The 18,007-nt window shown below is 31.7% G+C and overlaps 3 protein-coding genes across 4 annotated transcripts in view; 2 read left to right on the forward strand and 1 right to left on the reverse strand.

Moving 5' to 3' along the window:
- The window catches only part of LOC136989487 (uncharacterized), a 34,748-nt gene extending 21,127 nt beyond the window's left edge, over positions 1 to 13,621 (reverse strand). Inside the window, exons 1-2 of the mRNA XM_067287659.1 lie at positions 13,281 to 13,621; positions 12,443 to 12,477 (exon numbers count right to left, since the gene is read on the reverse strand). Of these exons, the coding sequence (XP_067143760.1) occupies positions 12,443 to 12,477; positions 13,281 to 13,347 (102 nt within the window). The 5' untranslated portion in view covers positions 13,348 to 13,621. The remainder of the gene's footprint in view (positions 1 to 12,442; positions 12,478 to 13,280) is intronic.
- Positions 13,622 to 16,347: 2,726 nt separating this feature from the next.
- On the forward strand, positions 16,348 to 16,851 carry LOC136989455 (uncharacterized). The gene has a single exon (XM_067287609.1). It carries the CDS (start codon positions 16,348 to 16,350, stop codon positions 16,849 to 16,851), a length of 504 nt encoding a protein of 167 aa, XP_067143710.1.
- Positions 16,852 to 17,448: 597 nt separating this feature from the next.
- gny (garnysstan) overlaps positions 17,449 to 18,007 on the forward strand; it is a 60,767-nt gene continuing 60,208 nt past the window's right edge. For both annotated transcript variants that reach the window (XM_067287650.1, XM_067287649.1), the window contains exon 1: positions 17,449 to 17,606. In XM_067287650.1, coding sequence (XP_067143751.1) covers positions 17,510 to 17,606 — 97 coding nt within the window. In that variant the 5' untranslated portion in view covers positions 17,449 to 17,509. The remainder of the gene's footprint in view (positions 17,607 to 18,007) is intronic.

Genomic DNA, 18,007 nt, shown 5'->3' on the forward strand with positions numbered 1-18,007 from the left:
GAGGCCCATATTTGAGCTCTAATAAAGCAGGAATTGTACAAAAATGTACTTGTATACATACAATACTAAATATGGCTTAGTTTAGCAATATAACTCTATTAATTAACACAGAGAGTAAATATTGAACAGCAGCATAAATAGCAGTCTGTATCCAAGACGAGAGGGGTTCAGGGCATTGGTTCTCAACTGGTGTGCCATGCACACACATTAAAAATCACTAGTTTAAATGAGTAAAAGAATAATTTGAAATGCTATATGTATCTAAAATGTATCCTAATATAATTATTTTATTTTTTAATAAAAATCTGATTGTATTGATTGATTCAAAAAGTTTGATTTGATTGTAATTTTAAAAAATGAGGAGAAAAAGTCTAAAGCAGTAGTTCTCCTGATATTTTTAATGCTTTTTGAAGTAGAAAACTCTAAAATCTCTTCAAAATTTATTTTAAAAATTCAAAAACTAAAGAAGAAACAAAATTATCTCTTGTTCAGTTGCCTCTCACAAAGCAATTCTCAATAGCAGGAAATTGTGTTGAAAACACTTCTTTTTTTGCTATTGACCTCTTCAATCAAGACCTATGAGATGATAGAGTCCACAACATGATCATGGTATAGTTTGATTACAGAAGAGAGCATTGATTGGATTGAGATACATGTGTAAAATACTCTAATTGGTTGACTAATTTAAAAACAAGAAGTCTATAAAATGTTTTTCTATTTTCTAATGAAAATAGCATAGTGGTCTCACAATCATGATAACAAATCAACATATGGGAATAGCATTTAGGCTGATTATTCTTATTATATTTTTATGTCACAATATCAACTGTAATTCTGACAGAACTTTTTAAATTATTTTTTTCATTACATACTACTATGGTATATTAATATAAAAGATTAATATTTTCACATATAAAGTAAAATTATGAGATAAAATGAAATTTAATTGGCAAGAAAATAGGTATAAAAAATAAATAATTTAATGTGGAAATTCAATATGCAATGTTCTGATTTTGTAAAGTACGAGGTGATTCAAAAAGTAAGGTAACAAGAGCTCTCACAGGTGTCATATTCCTCCTCTTGTTCAAATTTCTCATTAGGACAGCAGCAGAAGACCACAGCTTTATCGTACAGGTGTTAGATGGTGCAAATGTTGCATCAGACTCTTGTAATATCATTTTGAAAATGGCTGTGCTCATGGAAATGTGGTCAAACATGGAAGTGTGTAGTGTGATTCAGTCTGAAGGGTAACTCACCAGTAGAAATTCATTGTCAACTTGTTGAGGTGTACAGTAGTAATGTTATGTCACAAAAACAGGTGTCGGTTTGGTGCACTGAATTTGATAAAGGCAGAACAGATGTGCAAACTTAGAAAATCAAATTGTTATGATGATTCAAGTGGAAGGTACTGGAACATCCTCCCTACAGCCCCAACCTGGAACCCTGTGATTTCCACGTCTTTGGACCATTGAAAAACATCTGGGTGGTAGGCGATTCCAAACCAATATGGAAGTCAACAAGCCTTCGTGGCATGGCTGAAGGGACTTGACACAGATTTCTTCTCTGCTGGCATCAATGCCTTGGTATATCATTGGAATAAATGTTTGGACAAGCATGGTGACTATGTTGAAAAATAATATGTACCAGTGCCATAATAATCTATCACTATATCTCCCTGTGAAATAAAATTTGTACAGGAGAGCTCTTGTTACCTTACTTTTTGAATCACTCTCGTACATATACTGCACATGCATTTATAACAGCTAAATGTTTTTAATTATTTATTTCTTAGATAATAATTAATTATTATATTACTACTGACAATTTTTAAAACTTTATCATGTACAAATAAAACTGGATAATAAACAAGTTACAAGTGAGCTTACTAGACATTGTAAATTTCTGAATTCAATAATTTAGTTTGTTTTAGAAATAAACAGACATTACGTTCAAAATATTCAAATCAGTTTATAATTTAATGATAAATCACTATTGGTCTTGTTTGATGTAAATTTAATTAATGTAAACTTATATAAAATTTTGAATCAATTTTAATGATGGAAAAGTTAAAATAGAAACTCCTTGCTCAGTTCTAAGAACAAAAGTTATTTGGATTGATATCAAACTAGTACATATTTATTTATTTATATCTGCAAACTAATGCTATATAGAATGTGATATATAATATATGAAATTACTTGTTTGTTTTGACCCCCGACAAAACAAGTAATTTGCCCCATAGAAACATAACTAATAAATGACACCAAAATAATAAAATATATATATATAATTTACAAAATGTATAAAAATTTATGAACTGCATATAATATAAAAAAGTTTAAAATTATATGATAAATATAAGACATACATATATTATATATATATATATAATAAAAGAATTGCAATGGTAAATTATAAAATATTTTTTTTACATTTAGATTTCAAATAAATAAAATCAAAAAATAGAAAGGGCTCCATATTTAAAGTAATACATACATGATATTAATATAAATAAATAAAATATAAAAAGCTATCAGAGAAAAAGTTTTGTTACAGTATAGTTGTGCTAATCCAAACCCCTTGTAATCTAAACAGCTTCTACCATTCCCTAACTAAAATAACAGACTTGTCGACTGTACACTTGAGGCTCATATATAAAGTAAATGTAAGTCACGTGTAGCAAGCATTGCTGCTCATTCTTTCTTTGATCCTGCTTGACTTTACAGCAGCAGACAGGTTAGATTTGTTGATAAGTATCTTACAATAGTACAAAATGGCCTCAAATCATCATCGTCATATCCTTACTATCATACCCCATTAATCCAAACTACCACTGGTCTCAATTAGTTTGGATTAGATGACCATATTGTATTTAACATTCTATAAAAATAAAAATCTTATTCTCCAGATCTGTACACAAAATAATGTTAAAAGCATCAGAATTAGTTTCAATTTTATACTAAAATACAGGATTGTCGGGATAAATCCAGAATTTCTTTGTGGGCAATCTCGGAGATAAGACTGTTGATGAAAGTATACACACATATGTTAAGTCACTCAAGAAGAAAGCACCAAACAGTCAACAACTGGGATCTGCTCAGTCATGTCATGAAAATATAACCGAAGAGCTGCTATAATGGAATCACTTTGTGCTGAAATTCACCCTCAAATTGTGGCATGGTTTGGCCACAAGAAGATACAAGTTTACAACACAGCCAAGAAGTCCAGCGAATCTGGCAATAGGATAATGTGACTCCTGACAAAGCAGTGAGTATTCTGACCATAAGAGAAGTGCAGAATTCATTGCCAAATTAAAGGAGAAGATCAATTAGGATGGCGCATAGAGCACAAGTGACCTTGCAAAGTAAATGGGCATGGCAAGGTCAACAATCACTCTGGCAGTATATGAGGACCTGCAATATCATTGTTTTGTCCTCAGGAATCACCAGCTCTAGACTGAGAACAAGGAGAGAAAACTAAAGCTCAAACACTGCTGAATGACATCATTCATCCCCTGACTTGTGGCCCTCATCCAACCCTGACTGCAATCCTGCTGACCACTATTTGTGGAGCACGGCCAAGGCGAAGGTAAATGCAAAGCATCAGAATACCAAGGATGGTCTAAAGAAGTACTTTTCAACCTTTTTCTCATCATGGACCAGTAAAATTATAGATAATTTTACATGGACCAAGTAATTATATGTGACTATGAATTATGCTTATTTATTAACCTTGTAACCTGGTGCTGCATACGAAAATCCAGGTGGCGCTTTATTGAGAATATAAAAACTTGTGCTGGCCGCCCGCCACAGCTCTTTCCCACTCTTTTCTGCTTGTTCACTTCTCCGCAGATGACTTGTACTGTACTATCTTAAATCTTGTAGCCGAGATCTCTTTACTCAACAAGTGTAGAGAGTATTGTAGATTACTGTAAATAAATCCATTTGGAAAGAAACCTTGCTTTGGATATTTCAACTCTTAATGAACATTTAAGTGGTGCATACTAGACCGCCACAACCTTTTATATGCATATCTAGAGTTACTGTATAACATAGTACGTACAGTAACTCTAGATTACTATTTAAACGTCACCCATAATCAACTGTGCCAGCTTCAGTACAGTCAAATATTTTTCTGCAGAATGGTGAAATTTTTTCATGAACTGGTGGTTGAAAAACACTGCTCTAAAGGCTTCCATTACAGAGGTGATGATGAATATGGTCAAGGAGCAGGTCAAAGCACATCTGCAGCCATTTTAGGTAAAGGCTAGAGCTGGTCATAGAAGATGATAAAGGCTACATAGAATAATTTAATTCTGTATGTTGTGCAGTGGCACATTATCCTGTGGGCAAAAAGGGCAATTGCCTGGGGCCTCCATCAACAGGGTGTTCCGAACCAATCTTTTACAAGAAAATATTTCTGCAAAAAAATTCTTCTGAAGAAAAATGTCTGAAGTCAACACTGTACATGGGAGGCCTAATTCAAATTTGCCTAAGCCCCATGAAGCAATAACGTGCCACTGATATTGTGTACTATTTTTGTACCAATTTTTATAAGAATATATTGATTTTTCCCTCTATTTTTAATTGTTTTTCGTCACATGAAAAGTTTTTTGGATTTACCTCAACAACTCTGTATAGACAAAAATTTCAAATACAAGGTATGACAATAGCTTATATTAGGTCTTCTTTCAACTATTATCTTGTATTTGAAACCAAATTAATTGAAATTACAGCCTACATATATTATTAATCCAAATGAAATCTTTTCTTCATACATTTTTTACAATGAATTTTATGTACCAGTAAAATGTTGAAAAAACATGTTACATTTAATTTTTTATATTGAAACTGCTGCTACTTCTTCTACATTAGTAGTAACATTGATATTAATGAAATATTGTTGTTTATTGTGCTGACAAAACACACAGATTTAAAATTGGTCTGAAATAAATGCTTAAAAATTATTATAAAAGAAAATTAAATAATGAATAATCGATTTTTAAACAATATAACTTTAGTGCTAGAATTATTTAATGTTGTAAAAAACAACAACATACTTACAGTACAGTATATTATATATAACATATATTAATTTCTAAAAATTGATGATTTGCATATGTACAGTAATACTTGACCTAACCTTAAGTAATAAAATTATAATTACAAAAAAAATTATAATAATAATACAGTAGAGAGTCGTTTATCCGAATCAATTGGGGACTGGGGTAGTTCAGATAACTGATTTTTGGATAACCGATTATGTACGAAAAAATATATTAACTTGTCCGATGTTGAAATTTTTCTCTGTTGTGTGTCGCTTCGTGTTGAATTTTCGTCGATTTTAAGCCTAACGAAAATTTTTATAATGATAAAAAAGGCTATTGTATCGTTAAAAATTATTTCTTTATTTTGTACAAACAAAATAAATATATTGAAAAATATAAAAACATAAAAATTATACTTTAGAAGTAAATCTAGTATCAAAAAAGTTCGATTCAGCACGACACAGTCCGACTGGAAAGCGTTCGGATAAACGACTCTCTACTGTATTTTGTTGTCTTTTTTTGAAAGAGATGAAAAACTGTTTAGTAGTACAATATAATCACATTTTATATCTTGTATATAACCAGACAACTGGTCTCAAGAAATACAGCATCACTTTCAAGAGAACTTAGATGATTTTCACTTTACTTAGCAATGAGGAGGACCCATTAAATAAGGATAGAGCTCCTAGGATATATGCCATTCCCCTTAGGAACGACAGATCAGGAAGAAATCTGATCTACATCGGCTCCACCAAACAATTGCTATCCAAACATATTAAGGAGTGCAAATATAGCATTCTGCATGGAAAAATTACCACCACCCTCTCCATCTAGACATTGGAACTGGGATTGTCCCATTTTTTCAACAAGCCTCCATGTTAAAACATTGGTTCATAGAGAACACACTAGAGAAATGGAGGCCCTTGAATTGTCAAGGCAAACACAGCAGACAATTGTATTAAGGGAACAAAGAGAAAAGGACAACATCAAAGGCTTGGCAGGCATACTCTGACAATACCCTGTGAACTGCCTATTCATACATTATGTGCATGACAGCCAATTTAAATTGTATTCAATACAAAATTAAATTTTCCTGTTCAAAGATTCAACAAACATTCTGTTAGGTTCTAATTTCTTGATGGGTCAAAGTGGGTCAAAAACATTAGAAAAGTGATAATTTTTACAATTGCTGGACTAATTTCACGGTTGGTGGAGATTTTATGTCCAGTTCAAATTTGAAGAATTAAAAAGTTGATAATTAAATATATTCAATGCACGCACTGATCAATAATATTATATATATTTTTATTAACCAATTTTGAAAATGTCTAGAAAATGCTTTTCTAGATCATCATCTTATATTCTATATCTTATATGGAAGTATAAAATGATACAATCATTTTGAATTAAAGTGTGATGATTGATATTTGTTTAAATTTTTTGCTTAATTTCAAGTTAATTATATTATAATTGTTTATAAACAATTTATGGTGTAAAGTAATAAATAATTTTACAAAATTATTAAGAAGTCAGAATCATTAACCAATCAATTATTAAAAATGATCAAAAAGAAATTGACTCAACAAGCATATATTTATTGTAACATTGTCACATTTTTTATCATATTTTTAACTTATTTAATTTAAAATATAAGCTCTCTACCTCAAATTAGTAGTGCCTTGCCCCTGTACATCATACTTTTTCTTTAACAATAGAGTCATGCTTGTCATCTATCTAACTCCTTTCAGAGGAAAATTTTTGAATTGAAATAACGTGACTTCCAGTTTGCATAGAAGTTCATATATAGTTAATTGGGGTTTCCTGCCTCTAAGCTTTCATCTATATAACTCCATTCTCAAGGTTAAGGAACGACAGACAGATGGAGACAGCAGAAATTTATAGGTCTACAATTCTTTCAAATTGCAGCCCAATAAAATGAATTATTTCATAAATCCTGGTGTAAATTTTTTGTTTAAAATTCTAATATCCAGTATAACTAAATGCATAAAAGTACTGGAATCCTGCTAATTAGTTGTAAAAACAATTAGTCAGCCTAAATATTTTTAAATACAAATATATAGAGGAAATTTCAAATTCTGGTTAATTGACATTTCATAACAAAGTATTAAATATGTGGGGAAAATCAATGTATTGTGAAAATTGTTTTTGGACTGTCACTAGTGTTTTGAAATGATGGAAAGGAAAACAAAAACAAATTTTTGAATATTCATGCTGTTTTATTATTTTTATATAATTTATTAATATATTTTTATGTAAATGTAAATACTGTTGGCCAAGTTTTAATTTTTACTTCATTTTTTATTTGTAATTCACAGTGAGAAATCTATTTTTGGAACTGAAAGTTTTAAATATAATTTAGCTTTAGTTCAACAGTTGTAAGTCTAATAATCCCCTCTTTTTGTCTGAATTGTTCCTTGTTTCCAACTAATAAACTGTCTATACAAACTGTTTTCATTTTACCATGTTATATATTGAAACTATTTATTAGTATGGTACTGTACAGTACATCCCGTCATTTGCATCTATAGTGTGTAATGGGGTCAAATTCACTCAGAATGCAATTATGGTATTTACCAACAGTTAAAATGGCAAATCTTTGTTTATATTATGCAAATTTAAAATATGCATGACTTATTTAGAACACAATGCTCATGTAGTTTGAGAACCCCTGTATTTCCTTTATTTTATAATACTTATGAAGATATGTTGGATAAGGGTTTTAAAAAACAAACCATATACAATGCTGTATAAAACTTCATTTGATGAAAATGTGGAGTTTAAAACATTAGATTTATCCCCCAGATGAGGAAGACCACGAAAATTTGAAAATATAATACTAGCACCTTTATATCATCATGCCAGGTCCATCATCCAAAAAATTCAACGATATGATGGATCTATTACCTTATTTTCAAAAACTTCCTCATAATGATAAAAATTAAAAATGGCACATATTAATATAAAGCTGTAATTAAAGTAATTTAAATGGCATTACCTGAAGAAATATTAAAATAAAGTCTTTTTATTTTGTTTTTATGAGGTATTTAATAAAAATTTCATTAAAAAATTGGTTTGATTCAATTGAAATCCCATATTTAATATTTCATAAATGTATGATTTTCATATTTTGTTGACTTTGAAAGTAGTGTAAATCCATTTGATGTCATCAAAAGTATAAATTTCTTTTAACTGATACTTTAAAAACGATCACATTGTAAACTTAAATCAATTTGATATTTAAAAAACATAAAATGAGCATATTAACATATACCAATATTTTTCAAACCATTCAAATATAAACTCTTAAATATCTCCATATAATATAAAATGGACTTACACCACTTTCAAAGAAAACGGCTCATATATGTCTGATATATGTCAGATTATAAAGAGAGTACTGTATTTCAGCTCCTACATTATGTAAACTTAGCATAAATTAGTCATCATGTTCAATAGCATTCCCTAAATTATATTCTATAGCATAGAACAGCATGACATGCAAACATTAAAAAAAAGAATATAATAGTGAATATTTGTAAAGTTGACATATTTTCATATTTAAAGAATATGAAATAAACATATGTTTAACTTCATTTTTGATTAAAAAATGATTGGATTTTACTTTCCTAGTTATAAAACAATGGGAAAATGTTGTAACTGGTCAAATTTTAACTCTCCAAGTTTGTTGCATTTCTGTGTTTTAAAGTCCTCTGATTCCAAAAATGTCAAAAGAAGAGAACAAAATTCTGTATATATTCATATTTATATGTATATGAGTGTGCATGTTTGTCTGAATTTTGGTTTATATCTCAGGATTCCATGAACCACAAATTTTGAAATTTGGCAGAAATACTTCTATATATAAGGTATTAATTCTTTTTTTTTCAAAATTCCAGCAACAAATTTAATCATATAAAAACGTTTTCAACTGATTTGATCAGCCTTCTTCAGTTAAACGAACAAAAAATAAAAAGAACGAACTAATAATTCAAATTTACAAAATCATGAGAATGGAAAGAATTTTCGCGATTACGCAGACTATGCAAAAATGATATACCGATAAGCGGTAATAAAAATGCAGGTTCTTGACAAAATATACAATATCCCATTCTTACATTATCCAATAAATGATTTCCAGACAGACGACAGCCCATCCGCGTCACTGTGGTTGATGCATTGAGACGTTAATTGTGCCCTATATATCTCTAATTCCTTCATGTGTCTAACAGCCTGTTTAGACCTAGTGGCTTTTATGATGGAAGCACTATCCCAATATACTGTGATCTCCTGTTGCTTAGCAAATGCTGCTAGGACTGTGCTGTCAACGGTCCTATTAACAGATTGTTTATGTTCTTTTAATCTCTGTTGTAAACTACACAAGGTGGCCCCAATGTACACCAGATCAGACTTAAAACGTTGGTCTCTGATTGGTATCAAGTACACTCCCGTTAGTTCATTTGGTTTCTCTTTCCTCTTATCATTCCTTAATAGACGGTACACCGTCGGGTTGCGTTAATAGGACCATTGACAGCACAGTCCTAGCAGCATTTGCTAAGCAACAGGAGATCACAGTACACTGGGATAGTGCTTCCATCATAAAAGCCACTAGGTCTAAACAGGCTGTTAGACACATGGAGGAATTAGAGATATATAGGGCACAATTAACGTCTCAATGCATCAACCACAGTGACGTGGATGGGCTGTCGTCTGTCTGGAAATCATTTATTGGATAATGTAAGAATGGGATATTGTATATTTTGTCAAGAACCTGCATTTTTATTACCGCTTATCGGTATATCGTTTTTGCATAGTCTGTGCAATTGCAAAAATTCTTTCCGTTCTCATGATTTTGTAAATTTGAATTATTAGTTCGTTCTTTTTATTTTTTGTTCCTTTAACTGAAGAAGGCTGATCAAATCAGTTGAAAATGTTTTTATACAATTAAATTTGTTGCTGGAATTTTGAAAAAAAGATGTTGTTTTCATTTTATTATACCAATTCCAGTAAGTTCATTATTTTTATTAATTCTATTCATTTTAGAGGTTATAAGTCAAGCTGGAGATAGAGGGCATAAGGAGTCATATCTCAAGTCAGGTCAGACAATGAAAATTTTACTTGTTTTTGATATTTATAATATTTATAAAAATCTACTCCTACCCCAAACAAAACTTAACCTCTTGTTAGAATGCTAGAAAAGTTATGCAAGAGCTCTTGCAAAATTTTTCTTATCAACTATTAATATGTAATCTAGAGCTATATGGCAAAAATGAAGACTGGAGTTAAGCAAAATGATAGATATTCTTAATTAATTAAAATCTCCAGTAGTGAACAAGCAATAAAATAAAAACTACAGAAATGTTAGACTGTTACTGCACTCAGAAAAAATAAACTTGCTTCTGCTAAAGTTATGAGTTAAACGTTTTATTTGAATTATTGAAGTTTCTTCAGACACGTGAAGAATAGAACAATACTTGTTAGAGCTTATTTTCAGAATAAAGCCAAATAATCATTCAAATAACCAAGTAACTTCAATATTCATTGAAATTGTTTGGATGTTTTTTATTTATTTTTATAATTAGTATAATAAATATATGATTTTAAATAATTCATTTTTATTTGAAACTAATTCTAAAAATAAACTAATAACATTCTTTCATAGATGATAAAATATAACAAATTAAAAAACAGCTAATTTTGCTAAAATATTATATAATTAAAAAAGTTAAAATATGGAGCATGTCAATAGCTGGTAATTACTAAAATAATAAAATCATAATCATACTATTGAAGAAATCAGTTTTAAATAGCATATGTTTTCAGAACTTAAATCTTTTAGATTTTAAGTAAATTCTTTCAGAAAATTCAAAAACTTCTTGAAACAAACTGAACTGTTCTTCAAATTAAATTTAAAAGTATTAAATGACTTTCTGAGTTTTGAAATAAACTTTTCTGATTATGTAATGTTCCAAAAAGTTAAATCATTTAAACTGTTTAAGTCATAACAGTGCACAAAACTTGGCACTATCTTTACAAATACATACATAAAAGAAGCCAGCACTTTTTTATTTAAACAAAATGGTTTAAAATGATTTTCTTCATTCTAAATTATTTAATAAATGGTTCTAAGCTGAAGACTGTCAGATTTTGATCAAAAATCTTTTGTTTTATAAAAAGTATTGAAATAAACAGTCATTTCATTTATTTATCTGTTTGTCAAGAAATTCAAAAGTATTGGTTTGTTTCAAACAATTTATCAAAAATAAAAACTTTTTTGAAGATGAATCTAGAGTGTTTTGAAAACATTTAATCAGATATTCAAAGATGAATTTGATTGATCAATTTGGAAAAGACAGATGATAACTTAGAAAATGAACATACATAACAATGAATAGCACAGAAGAACAGAGGAAGGATCAGAGGTACTCAATATGCATTTTGTTACAAAAAATGTAAAAGTAAAAAGTTGATAAAACAATTGTTTTAAGCCTAGAGCTCATAACCGTTTTTAAAAAATACACACAAAAACTTTTTAGTAGTCAGGCACATTATCTGGTAAAGAAGCTTTAATACAGCCGGATAAGTAAATTGATGACATAGTCCACTTCAGGTGAAACCAGTTTGCTCATCCGACCATTTTAAGACCACTTTAGCAGCCAACTGGACCATTGTCTGAAGAAAACTGGTTTAAGCACCCGCTACGATATGCCAATCACAGTAAGATTCAAGCTCTAAATGAGTTTTTTTGACCCCAAATTGTAAACCTCCCTGTACAAGCAAAAAAGTGAAAGGAACCATACCTGTATATGTGACCTTTTGCGAGATATTCGCCTCCAAAAGTCATTTTTAACACACTTCAGTAAACTGCCTATCCCCATGCCCTGTGTGTAGTTGTGAGCTTTGGTGCTGGCCATCACTCACACCTCAGCACCTGGGTGGGGACAATCCTCACCACTGCCTAAAACTACATACCAAGTACTCCAGAAACAGTCAAGTGGGCTACTCAAAGCCAGCATGGTCACGAAGGGGCTAAATAGTTAAGCATGACAGTCTTAGCAGAGTGACATGACTCGAATCTAACGTGACCCGATTTTGGGGGACCACATCTGGCAAAGGGTCACTCACAGAAGTATGGTTCCTTAGACTTTTTGCTCCTGTAGGCATGTTTTACAGCTCTGATAAGGTCCCAAATGTCTCATTCAGAGCTTGAATTGAGCCCCGATGGCTAGTTAATAAGTTATTTTTCGATTCTGTGTAAAATATAAGTTCCAATTCCATTAAAAACAAGAAAACGCATTTTTTAACATAATTTATACAATAATAATTTCTATATATATATATATATATATATATATATTTTTTTTTTTTCCAACTTACGAGTCTTGGTCTTTTTGGGTTCCTTTTTCTATATTCTAAAAATACACGTAAATGAATAAATTATATGTATGATGAAAGTGTGTATATGTTACCGGCAAAACCCGATTTTACACCAAACTAGTTTGGCGTAAGCATGTCAGGCCAAACTAGTTTAGAATTATTATTCAAGTATATTAATGGTTAAAATAAAATTAAAAGGCAATCAATTAGATGAACAATATTTATTCAAACATAGGCTACTTAATTATAAAAAAACGTGGTTAATGTTACCTAGATATCGAAGATGGCGGCTTGTTTCCAATTCCAGCAATCAGAAGACAGGGAACAGTGGGGACGCACGTTCTAACCTAACCTAACTTATTCTAATAATTTGATTGCTAATAATTGTGTTAATTTATTAGAATAGGTTAGGTTAGGTTAGGTTAGAACGTGCATCCCCAGTGTTCCCTGTCTTCTGATCGCTGGAATCGGAGCCGAGCCGCCATCTTCGATACCTAGGGTAACATTAACCAAAAACGGTATTGATTACAAGTGACACAACACTTGTGCAAAACTATAAAATAAAAATAAGCTAATCAATACTTATCAGTTTGTATTTTTTTATTAAGCCATGTACTTTTAAAGGTAATTAACTTTCGAAAATATTTTCAAAAATTCAAACGAAATAATAAAAATAACTTTTAAAATCAAACTAAAATTAAAAATGAACTTATTTGTGTTTTATGATGAACTTAAATTAACCATTAATATACTTGAATAATAATTCTAAACTAGTTTGGCGTAAAATCGGGTTTTGCCGGTAACATATATATTAATTAATAAGAACTTTAATATTAACCTTCTCTTTCTTGTTGTAACAACAATCGATTTAATCTCGAATATTGTTTTTCTTCGTTCCTTGCCATTTTTGCCACTATCTTATTCGAGTTCCCTCTGATTTATACGAAAATAAGCCTAATGTTTACAAACATCAGCTGTTGTACGCTGGAAATTTTCGATATTTTTTAATCAAACATCGTTTGACCTTGCAAAAATTCGAATTTATATGATTTCCTGTACTTTGTACTTAACGATATAATATAATATATATCGAATAGGCGATAAAATTAATAAAAACGTCTATTTATATAACATTTAAACATTAGACGACACAGACGACTTATGAATTCTATCAGCGTTGCCAGATGTAATTGAATTTTTATTTTTTGGGCGCATGTGGCAACTTGAAAATGTTGCCACATGCGCCCAAAAAATAAAAATTTGGGCTTTGTTAAATCGTTGAATATACCGTATTTACTCGCATATAGGACGAGGTGTGACTTTAAAAATTAAAATAAAGAAAATTAGATTTATTAATACAATTCTAGTTTTATTTCGTTTAATAACAAGTAAAATATCAAATAAACATAAATGCACACATTGTCCCGCAAAAATTACTGGCATTTTAAACTTTAAGGAAAAATCTTGTAAAATCGACAACATAATTTGTTCGTGTAAAGCTGGACAATCGGGAACCTTTTTTGCCAATTCTTAACAGTCGAATCTACTCTCCATCGATTACACTTATGAGTTTCTCCGAATTCTGATTTCCGAATAATTATCTGTTTTCACGTGGGAATGGATTAAAACTTATATCGAACTTCCGTGTGATTTTGGAATTTCAATCTGGAATTCAATTCAAAAGCTATGCTTTTCCTATTGTTATTCATCTTTACTCCTGACAATACAGAAGAAGAATTCAAACTACCCAGATTAACTACTTATGTTTTTAAATACAAGAGGGTAAGCATCCGGTAAAAAAGTACGAATACACGGTTCACAAAAATTATTTGCGAAAACGCAAAAAATCTTTCGCTCGCGCGTATAGGACGACCTAGGAATTTGAAGCTGTGATAAATGAATAAAAACCTCCTCTTATATGAGAGTAAACACGTTATATGGATAAACCATCCAGTGACGTAGCCGTCTCGTTTGAAACGGACTACGTCATTGGTTTGCTTAGCCGTGTTTAAAGGATCTTTACCGGGCTATACGCCCGGTGCTGTAACCAATGTGTTAATATTGTAGTATAAACTAATGTATAAGTAGTATTAGGCGAAAGTCGATATTATTACGGTGCTTACCGCTTTGAGAGTTCCGGAATCAATCGAATTTTCAGAAAATTTTATATGGTTGGTCCCTCACCGCCAACCGTTTCCTATTCAGAGTTGTTCCTCGTAACCGTTTGAGACTTTATAAATAATTTGAAAAAAAAAAATCTGTCTCGCAGCTTGCACGTAAGAACGATGATTTACTGATGACCGAGGCCGTTAAGGCGTCATCCTATCGCTCTGAAAAATCCGGGATCGAATACGGGCGGTCAAAAACCCTGGGGATTTTTCAGGGGACCCGCACAATTAGTAGTTAGTAATTTTACCCACTGGGACTAGGGTTTCTCCAACGGGATCCCGGCTGTTTTTTAACCCACTTTTTTCTTATTTTATGTTAAAGTTGAGGAAATTTTGCAAATAGAAAGTATAATTAATCCATAAACTGTCAGAATACATTTGTATTTATTAATTTTAAGCCTGCTTACTACTTTTTTAAATTTTTGCTTATTATGGCATGTCACAGATTGTCATTAAGTCCGATCCTACTCGAAATATGTCATACGACTCCCTTTATCTCCCCACCCCTCGACCTTTAACCACTAAAATTGAATAGCATCAATCCCCCTAATACAGAAATCTCCTTGCAAAATTTCAGAAATTTTCGACAAAAAAAACAGAAGTTATTAAGTTTCAAAGAGAGTGAACAAAATCATATCCCCCACATACACATTAACATCCATACATTAAAAAAAGCCAAATTTTTTGCATTTCTCGGCGTTTCAAGCAGTGGCGTAGCGTAGGTGTCAGCCGCCCGGGGCGGAGGAAAATTTTGCCCCCCCTCTTAAATAAAATACGGGGAATCCCTACAGGTCAGTACAGTTTGTACTGACTTGACAACACCGTCTGTACTGTACAGATGGTGTTGTCAGTCGCTACAATGAGCAAGATGTCATTATTATGCATACTGGTTTCAAGATCCCCAGTCCAAAAAATGTAAAATTCTTGGGGAGTCATTTTTTGACCGATCGCCATACTTTCCCTCAGTTATATAGTTATATAGAGGTGTCAAGATCGCATGGCACGTGATAAAACGCCCATTCGCCATGTTTGTGGTCTAGCTTTCGCTTGCTTAGCTTGCTCGCGGTTTTTATTTGGCAGGTTGGCAGCGCTTTTTTTTTTAAACTTAATAGAACTTCAGTTGTGCAACTTGTGATTTTCTTATGGACAATTGTAAGAATTGTGTTAGCCAGATTGAACAAAGAATCAAATGGTGGAAATTATAAGAGGAGAAATTAAGGAAAGAGTTTAAGGTAAAAGTGTTAAAAGAAATCCAGTTTCCGGATGATGTGCAAACAAGGTGGTTGCTGAATAGTAATTGCATTTTGTAAGTTGGCGTAGAGGTTTTGGGAAAAACTCAGGGAAGAGATCGCCAGAAGGAAAGGGACTTTGGTGGTGGAATGCTGAGGTACAAGCCACAGTTGAACAAAAGAAACAGGCAAAAAAAGATGGGATTTGATGGGATGGCCGGAAGATAAAGAAACTTACCATTTACAAATAAAATGACTAAAAGGCTGCTATTGCGAAAGCAAAGGTTTTAGAAAAGGCTTTATAAAGTTTTCAAATGGAAAGGTGGTGAAAGACAGTTGATGAGAATCGCCGAAGCACGGGATAAGGCATCAAAAGATTTTACCTCTATTAAACTGATTAAAGGTGATAAAGGAGTGGTATTACAAGATTATGAAAGGGTCAAGGAAAGACGGAAAGAATATTTTAGGAATTTATTGAATGAAGAAAACCCCAGAACTTTATACAAGAATGGAGAGGCAAATGAAGGAGTGGTGCAAGATATTAGCAGAGAAGAAGTGGGAAAGTGTATTTAGGAAAATGAAGATGAGGAAAGCAGTAGACACTGATCGGATTCCGGTTGAAGCTTGGAGAGGTTTGGGTAAGGAGGGAATTGATATCCTCTGGGACCTTATGAAGAAACTCTGGCAGCAGGAGAGGATCCCAGATGAATGGAGGAAGAGCATTCCGGTGCCGATCTTTAAAGGTAAATATGATGTACAGAATTGCGGAAATTACAGATATAAAAAGTTACTGTCCCATACCATGAAGATTTGGGAGAAAATTGTAGAAAGAAGGATTAGGCAGAAATCTCCGCCCCGGGCGGCTGACACCCACGCTACGCCACTGCTTGATAGAGAGAAATGGAAGAAACGTATTAGAGAAAAAAACGCCGATCCCATACAAACATGGGAAAAGGCAAGGATAAAGAAAGAAAGAAAAAGTACAGTATTTTTATATCATAAACAGACTTAGAAAAATGCTTTTCTGGCGGGCTATTCTCTCAATCTGACAGGACGAGATGCTGTTTTATACGAAGAGAAAGTTTCATTATGTCAGGGTGTCGATCTACATGAAGGCAGCATTTTTTCGAAGCCAGCACCTCTGTTGTAGATTAACAGTTGTGGCCTAAAGTAGAATTTGGTGACACCATAAACTATTTGGTTATGACGACAAATTACTACACTCTTTCACAAATGAAAGCTTACAAATCTTTAGAGGCCCATAACTACCTTACAATGGCTGAATTTCTCCTGATTATGATCCTTTCATAATGCTCCCGATATGCAGTTGGGTTGTGTCAAGGCCGTCTAGACGGCCTTAGTCGTGGTCACTCTCATACCCATGTATAATGTTGGCACCCAGTCTGGTGATGACTCATCATACTATGAGGAAGTTTTTCCTTAGGGGTAAAAAACTTTTTTAATAATATATTATTATGACATTTTAAAATTAAATTATTGTTATTAATATATATAAAATCATTAATAATGAACAATTAATATCAAAAAATACTTATCATTATGGTATGTAATATAGAAACTAACGAGGTAGGTGGCGTTCCAATAGTGATTTTGGGAAAGCGCGTCTTCTCGATATCGTTAGTCGATATCGGTAATAATTGTAAACAAACATGGTATTTAAAAAGTACGAAGTGGACGATGTGCTGTATTTTGGCATTGCACTCGGTCTATTACTTCGATGGAGTACTTCCACTTTCTCGTATTCAGGTATAAAACCATTAGTATTTTGATTGTCCGAAAAGAAACGTCTTGCGGGAGGTCCGAAGACCTCCTCTACGAGATCATCTTAATTATTAAGATTTTAATAATTATTGATATTTAAATGATGTAATTAATTTATAAATTAATGTAAAAAATAATCATTTCACAAGAGTAATCTACTATATAAACGTGGATAGTAAAAATTCAAATTCTGAAGCTTATTTTTATCCCTGTTGTCATTTTCAATCTAAATATAGTCAGTTCGCTGCTTGATTTTATACATTGTTTTTAGTCATATATTAGAAATTAAAATATATTTCTTCAGATTTGTTTATATTCATTTATCGCGACGTATTACTTCTTTGTCATAGATTATCATTTTACTTAAAATACACACGTGCATACAC

This window comes from Centruroides vittatus, unplaced genomic scaffold, assembly GCF_030686945.1.
Source record: "Centruroides vittatus isolate TY-2023 unplaced genomic scaffold, ASM3068694v2 scaffold_576, whole genome shotgun sequence".
NCBI lineage: Eukaryota > Metazoa > Arthropoda > Arachnida > Scorpiones > Buthidae > Centruroides > Centruroides vittatus.